Genomic DNA, 7,235 nt, shown 5'->3' on the forward strand with positions numbered 1-7,235 from the left:
TGCCGTGTGCTGCGTGTGCACCCCTTAGCGCCACCCGACCCTGCCTCCCTCGCCGCCGTGCTTGCGCAGGACCTTGATGCACTGCTGGCCGAGCTTGGGGCTGCGCCCGCCGCGGGGCAGCCCCCTGCGGCGGCGGCGCAGCAGTCGGCGGCTCCCGCGGCGGCGTCCGCCGAGCGTGCTGAGACCCCAGAGGGGGAGGAGGGCGATGGGGAGGGCGAGGGAGAGGAGGGCGGCGACAAGGAGATGTCTGCTGCAGCCAAGAGGAAGGCGAAGAAGAAAGCAAAGGAGAAGGCGAAGAAGGCGGGGGCGGCTGGCGGCGAGGAGGCCGCCGAGGAAGGTACGCACCAGCGTGCAAGCAGGTGTTGGATGGGACACGTCTGGCACGCGGCGGCCGCCGGCGCTTTCCTTTGCTGCGGCATGGCAGCCCTGGTCCCAGTTCTCAGAAGGATGGAGGGTGGCTGCTGCCGGCAGATCCTGACACGCTGCTGCCGCCACCACGGCTGCTGCTGGTGCAGCTCCTGCAGAGGCGGCCGGCGGCGGCAAGGGCAAGAAGGGCGGCGGGCCGAAGGTGTCGGCGGCGGTGCGGCGCATGCAGGAAGCCCTGGAGGCTCAGCGCAAGGCCCAGGAGGAGGCGGAGCGGCTGGCAGAGGAGCAGCGGATCAAGGTGGGGCACAGACCAACAGGGCTGCACAGCTGCACTTGGGAGGGCAGGCATATGGGGCTGGGGAAGCAGCTAGTGCACATGCTTGCAGCCGCTGTGCCGCCGACCCCCTGCACACAGCTCCCCGCCTTGGCATTGGACTGATCCCCGCCTGCGCCTGCTGTCTGCTGGCTGGCTGTGCAGGAGGAGGAGGAGGAGCGGCTGCGGGAGGAGGAGGAGCAGCGGCAGATGGAGGAGGCGGAGCGCAGGTGCGTTGCGCGGGCCGTGTGTTGCCTAGCAGCCGGCACCCAGCTGCATTGGTTTGGGGGCGAGCCCTGCCGCATCTGTTGCACAGCAGCTGTCGGCCAGCCAGGGGCCAGGCCAGCCGTGCAAGCCAGTCTTTGGGGTGCCGCTGACGCCCTCTCCCGCCGCCGCCGCGTGCCTGGGCTGCTGCAGGAGGCGCGAGAAGGCTGAGCGGCGGGAGCAGCTGAAGCGCGAGGGCAAGCTGCTGACGGGGAAGGCCAAGGAGGAGGCGGAGCGGCGGGCCCGCGCGGCGCAGCAGTTCCTCAAGCAGGCGGGGCTGAACCCCGATGAGCGTGAGTTGGGGCTGCGTGTGGGGGGCCTGTGTGTTTGTGTGTGTGGGGGTCCCTAGTGTGAGTGTGCATGTGTGGTGCATGTGTGGTGGTGGTGGCCATGTGAGGGAGGGGGTCCTTTCTGCGGGTTACTCAGTCCACAGCCAGCCAGCTGGTGGCCCCTCCCCGCGTGCTCACCTGGCCCTGCTCTGACCTGGCGCTGCAGTGCCCAAGAAGAAACCCGTCTACAGCAGCAAGAAGAAGCCGCAGAAGAAGAAGCAGGAGGAGCAGCAGCAGCAGGCCGAGGCGGAAGCCGCGGCCGCGGCAGCGCCAGAGGAGCAGCAGCCGACCGCCGACCAAGGGCTGGCAGCAGCGGCGGGGGCGGCAGCGGCAGGGGCAGCGGCCGGAGCGGCTGCAGCAGCGGCGGCGCCAGCGGAAGAGGCGCCAGCGGAGGCTGCGGCAGATTCGTGGGAGGATGCTGCGGACGACTGGGAGGCGATGGATGTGGATGAGATCAAGCTTCCTGGCCAGGAGGACAAGCAGCGGCAGGCGGCGGCGGAGGCGGAGGAGGAGGAGAAGGCGCCGGCGGCGCAGGCCAACGGCAAGGCTGCTGCCGCGACGGCGGCCAGCGCCAAGGCAGCCGCGGCCATCAAGGCTGCAGATGCGGAGCTGGCAGCGGCCACGGCGGCGGTGGAGCAGGAGGGCAGCTCGGAGGAGGAGGAGGAGAGCGAGGAGGAGAGCAGCAGCGAGGAGGGCAGCAGCAGCGAGGAGGACAGCTCCGATGAGGGTGGGTGCGCGCCCAGCTGCCTAACTGGCATGCGGCAGCTCGCCGGCTCTGCCCTGTCATGCGCGAATGCAGGCCAGTCGGCCTTGTGTTTGCCTTTTCTTCGCCTCCCTAAAACCAATCCAAGCCATGCACCGTCATCCCAACCCCTCCCAACCCGTTCTTTCTTTTCTTCCTTTCTTCCCACCGCAGACTCCTCGGACTACAGCAGCTCCGAGGAGGAGAGCGACAGCGAGGACGAGCGCGAGCGGCGGCTGGCAGGTGCGGCCGCAGCACGGCAGGCCGCCGGCCCCGCTGCACGCGGGACAACAGCCCCTCAGCCAGGCTCCGTGCACTGCCCCTGTCCTGCCCTCTGCCCCCTGCTCACCAGCCCAATGTTCCCTGCCTCGCCTGCCCCTCACCTGAGCCCCTTGTTTTCAACTGCAGCGGCGCGTGAGCGGCGGGAGGCCAAGCTTGCGGAGGCTCTGGCGGCGCGCGACCCCAAAGACCTGCGCTCGCCCATCTGCTGCATCCTGGGTCACGTGGACACGGGTGGGCTGGCTTGGCGGGCCGGCACAGCCGCACGCTGCGGCGGCGGGGCCTTGCCCAGCGTGTCCCTGCCACTGCTGCTTCCACAGCCGGCGCGGTGCTGCCGCTGCCACGCCCGAGCGTTGCCACGCCCTCAACTGCCTGTGCCGCCTTCCGACGCCCTCCACCTGCTGCTCCCTCTGCAGGCAAGACCAAGATTTTGGACAACATCCGGCGCACCAACGTGCAGGACGGCGAGGCCGGCGGCATCACGCAGCAGATTGGCGCCACCTACATCCCCGCATGTGCGCGCCCGGCTGCGCCCGGCTCCCTGTCGTGCCCTCCTTCCCCCAGCCCAGCCCTGCCCGCGCCCCTTCCCCGAGCCCTCTGCTTCCCTGCTGCCGCTGTCCCTCCCTCTCCATGCTCCCTGCTGTGTTCCTAGCTCCACCGTGCTGCCCCCCCGCGTCTCTGTTGTGCCCCCGGCTGACCCGCCCTGCCTTCCTGCCTCCCTGCTTCTACCGCCGCCGCCTGCAGCCGCTGTGGAGTCGCGCACCGAGGAGCTGCGCAAGGGGCGGCAGTTCGACCTCAAGCTGCCCGGCCTGCTGGTCATCGACACCCCCGGCCACGAGTCGTTCAGGTGCGGCACCCGCCTTGGTACGGGTGCAATGCGCTGCAGAGTGCAGTCATGCCGGGGCTGGCAGGCGGGCCAGCGTCGCGCCGCACGGCTCGGCCAGTGCCAGCAGCCTCCTTCCGCCGCTGCCCTGGCCTGCCTGTGCCTGACCGGTGCCCCGGGCCCTGCCTGTGCTGCCCCCGCCTCCCTGCAGCAACCTGCGGTCTCGCGGCAGCGGCCTGTGCGACATTGCCATCCTGGTGGTGGACCTGATGCACGGCCTGGAGCAGCAGGTGGGGGTGGCAGGCGGATGGGGCGGGGCCGGGGACTGCGATCTTGTGTGGGTGTGGGGTGTGTCGGGCAGGGCGTGTGAAAGACTGCAGGCAGAGTGGAGAGATGCCCTCGCCTCTGCGATGCCGCTTTTTGGCGTGTCCTGCCGTGCCCAGAGGCTCTCCACCACTTGCCCGCCCTACATGCAACCGCCCACCCGGCCGCCCGCTGTGCCCCTCCCTCCCTCCCTCCTGCTGTCCCTCCCCGCCGCAGACCATCGAGTCCATCAACCTGCTGAAGATGCGCAAGACGCCCTTCATCATCGCCATGAACAAGGTGGGTGCGTGTGTGTGGTGGTGGGAGGGGTGCTGTTGGCTGTTGTGGTCTGACTTGTGAGGGCCGTGTGTGCGCGTGTGTGTGGTGGGGGCCCTGGGAGCAGGACCCTGTACCCGCTGCTGGGCTCTTGCCATCGTGCTTCACATGCACAGCCAGATGCTCACAGTACAGTCCCCTGTGTACCGCTTGTACCGCAGGTGGACCGGCTGTACAAGTGGAACAGCGTGGCCAACTCGCCCATCCAGGACGCCATGGCGCGGCAGGAGGAGTATGTGCGCAAGGAGTTCGAGGACAGGCTCAACCAGGTGCGCCTCATTCGCTCATTCATTCTCTGTTTGTGCAAAAAATGTCGCTTTGGTTTGGACAGACTGGACAGCGTGTGGCGGAGTGGCGCACCTGTCCCACCCGCCCCTGCCCCACACCAGCCCCCTCACCACCACCACCACCACCACCACCCCGCCTTCCTGTTGGTACTGCAGGTCATGCTCCAGCTGAACGAGCAGGGGCTGAATGTGGCGCTGTACTGGAAGAACCGCGACCCTCGCTCCTTCATCAACATCGTCCCCACCTCCGCCATCACTGGAGAGGGTGCGCCGGGGAGGTGGTGTGCCGGGTGGAACATGGGCAGCTGGAAAATCATGGGCAGCTGGGGAGCGCGGGGGCAGCCGGGGGCAGCGAATGCCCCTCTGGGCTGGCATGCCCCGCCTGCACCATGCAGCTCTTCGCTGGCCACACTGCCGCGCCACGCCCTGCTCTCATGCTGCTGCTGCCGGTCACCCTGAGATTGCCCGACCCCTTACCGCTTGCTCCCCTGCTCTTCCCTGTCCGCCCCCGCTCGCCCCCGCAGGCATCCCCGACCTGCTCCAGCTTGTGGTGAAGCTGACGCAGAGCCTGATGGTGGACCGCCTCATGTTTGTGAACAGTTTGGAGAGCACGGTGCTGGAGGTGAAGCAGATCGAGGGGCTGGGCACCACCATCGACGTGGTGCTGGTCAACGGTGAGCCAAGGAGGGGGGGTGGGGCTGTGTGTGGGAGGTAGTCGTGTTCTGAGTGTGGGGGGTAGTCGTGTTGTGGGTGTGGGAGGTAGCTGTGCTCGCCCCAACCTCGCCCCTGCCCCCGACCTTGAGCGCCGCCCCGCCCCCGCAGGCATGCTGCGGGAGGGCGACACGATAGTGGTGTGCGGCCTGGGAGGGCCCATTGTCACCACCATCCGCGCCCTGCTCACGCCGCAACCGCTGAGGGTGAGCAGGGGCCGCCTGCGTGCCTGCACCGCACTGTGCTGCTCAGCCCGCCCTGCTGGCGCGCCCCGCTTGCTACCTGTGCGGACTGCACAAGCCAGGCCCGCTTCCCTGGCATGCCCACCATGGGATCCGGGTATCATGTATCGCCTGCATGACCGCTGTACCGCCTGTGCTGTACCGCCTCCTGTACCACAGGAGATCCGCGTCAAGGGGCAGTACGTGCACCACAAGGAGCTGCGGGCCGCCATGGGCGTCAAGATTGCGGCGCACAACCTGGAGAGCGCGGTGGCGGGCACTCAGCTGTATGTGGTGAGCCGCTGGGCGGGCAGGCGGCGGAGGTCGCCAAACAGGAAAATCAGCTCTTGTGGCGGTGGGGGTGGGGTGGGGTGGGGTGTGAGCTGGAGCTGGTCCGTGCTGGGGAGGGTGCGCCTGCGGCAGAGAGTCACGGCCAGGCGCCGCAGGTCGCGGCAGCGTGTGCCGGGGGAGCCGCCGCTGCCCTCTCCGGCTCCCCTCTCTCCCCGCTTTCCTTTCTACAATCCCATGCCCAGCCTCCTCCATTCCTCCAACCCTGCGCTGCCCACCCGCCCCTACCCCTCCCACCGCAGGCGGGCCCCGATGACGATGTGGAGGACCTGAAGGATGCGGTGATGGAGGACATGCAGGACATCTTCTCGTCGGTGGACAAGACGGGTGAGGGGCGCCTGTTTAGCACTGCCGTGCCTGTGCCTGGAAGAAGCAACGCCCGCATGTATGGTGATGTATGGTGCGCCTGGGGGATATGGCATGCTGGGCACGGCTTCAACCGGCCGGCAGGTGTACCTGCCCTGATGCGGCGCCGAGCGCCGTCGCGCCGGCTTCTGACGGCCGGGCTGCTGCGTCGGCCGCCGCATGGCCTGCAGGCGAGGGCGTGTGCGTGCAGGCATCCACGCTGGGCTCCCTGGAGGCGCTGCTGGAGTTCCTGCGCTCCGACGACGTCAAGGTGTGTGGGCGGCGGCGGCAGCGACCCTAATGGCATCCCCGCCCCTATTGGCAGGCACTCACACTTGAGCCTGGGATCTCGCGCCTACACACACCTTTGGAAAGGGATCCTGGGGCCTACCAGCTCTGCTGACGAGAGCACCCTGTCCCCTGCCCTTGCAACCTTTTACAACCGCAGATCCCCGTTTCCTCCATCAACATTGGCCCCATCAACAAGAAGGACATCATGCGGGCCAACGCCATGATTGAGCGCGGCCACAAGAAGTTTGGGGTCATCCTGGCCTTTGATGTGCCAGGTGAAGGGGAGGCAGGGGCAAGGGGAGGGCAGGCAAGGCACTGTTGTGTGCGTGCTGTCGCGCCCAGAAACACACGGGGGCGGCGCGCGGCGCCTCTCCTCCTGCCTGCCTGGAAGCTCCCACCCCTGGGTTGTCCTGTCCCCGTCGCCGCCACAGTCCCGATGGAGGTGCTCATTGTCTGCCCTCTGCCCCACCCCCGCAGTCACCCGCGAGGCCGGCGCCCTGGCCGAGCAGATGGGGGTGCGCATCTTCACAGCAGACATCATCTACCACCTGTTCGACCAGTTCACAGCCTATCTGAAGCAGGTGTGTGCGTGTTGGGGGGAGGGTGCTCTGACAGACAGGGCTGGTGGTGGGCTGGGTCGGGTCGAGTTTGCCAGCCACGAGTTTGCATTATCGCCGCCCTATGCGGCGGGCCGTGGAAGTGATTTTGGTGTGGGTGTGCGGTTGGCGCGCTGCATGCCTGCCCGCCGGCCTATCCAACCCCTGTCCTCGGTACACCGCCTCCACCTGCCCCGGGCGCGCAGGTGAAGGAGGAGGAGCAGGAGGCGGCCAAGCTGACGGCGGTGTTCCCCTGCGTGCTCAAGATCCTGCCCACCTGCATCTTCAACCAGAAGGACCCCATCATCCTGGGGGTGGAGGTGGTGGAGGGCATCGCCAAAGTGGGCACACCCATCTGCGTGCCCACGCGGGTGAGCATGAGCGATGGCAGCAGCAGCAGCAGCAGCAGCAGCGGCAGCGGTTGTCATAGCGGGGCGGGAAGGGGGGGACGCCCCGCCGCAGGGCGCCGGGTGGGGGCGGCCTAGCGTCCGTGCAACAGCTGGGGCAGGATGGCTTGCGGCGTGGGGTCCGAGGATGGCGGGCTGGCATGTGCCGGCCCGTGCCTCCCCGACAGCCGCCCGCTGTGTGCTGCGGCGCCCTCCCCGCAGGGCGGCGTGGACCTGGGGCGCATCGCCAGCCTGGAGAAGGACCACAAGGCTGTGGAGGTGGCCAAGAAGATCG

General features: G+C 68.4%; 1 protein-coding gene across 1 annotated transcript in view; it reads left to right on the top strand.

Annotated features, from left to right (window-relative positions):
- Positions 1-2,370: 2,370 nt before the first annotated feature.
- CHLNCDRAFT_34815 (hypothetical protein) overlaps positions 2,371-7,235 on the top strand; it is a gene marked incomplete at its 5' end in the record, with an annotated part of 5,907 nt that continues 1,042 nt past the window's right edge. The window contains 16 exons of the mRNA XM_005849636.1: positions 2,371-2,527; positions 2,710-2,808; positions 3,038-3,140; positions 3,328-3,406; positions 3,657-3,719; positions 3,917-4,024; positions 4,199-4,307; positions 4,567-4,716; positions 4,865-4,959; positions 5,155-5,268; positions 5,565-5,649; positions 5,859-5,938; positions 6,116-6,233; positions 6,436-6,539; positions 6,761-6,925; positions 7,163-7,219. Of these exons, the coding sequence (XP_005849698.1) occupies positions 2,371-2,527; positions 2,710-2,808; positions 3,038-3,140; positions 3,328-3,406; positions 3,657-3,719; positions 3,917-4,024; positions 4,199-4,307; positions 4,567-4,716; positions 4,865-4,959; positions 5,155-5,268; positions 5,565-5,649; positions 5,859-5,938; positions 6,116-6,233; positions 6,436-6,539; positions 6,761-6,925; positions 7,163-7,219 (1,686 nt within the window). The remainder of the gene's footprint in view (positions 2,528-2,709; positions 2,809-3,037; positions 3,141-3,327; positions 3,407-3,656; positions 3,720-3,916; positions 4,025-4,198; positions 4,308-4,566; positions 4,717-4,864; positions 4,960-5,154; positions 5,269-5,564; positions 5,650-5,858; positions 5,939-6,115; positions 6,234-6,435; positions 6,540-6,760; positions 6,926-7,162; positions 7,220-7,235) is intronic.

The sequence above is a fragment of the Chlorella variabilis genome (genome assembly GCF_000147415.1).
Source record: "Chlorella variabilis unplaced genomic scaffold CHLNCscaffold_5, whole genome shotgun sequence".
In the NCBI taxonomy this organism is placed as follows: domain Eukaryota; kingdom Viridiplantae; phylum Chlorophyta; class Trebouxiophyceae; order Chlorellales; family Chlorellaceae; genus Chlorella; species Chlorella variabilis.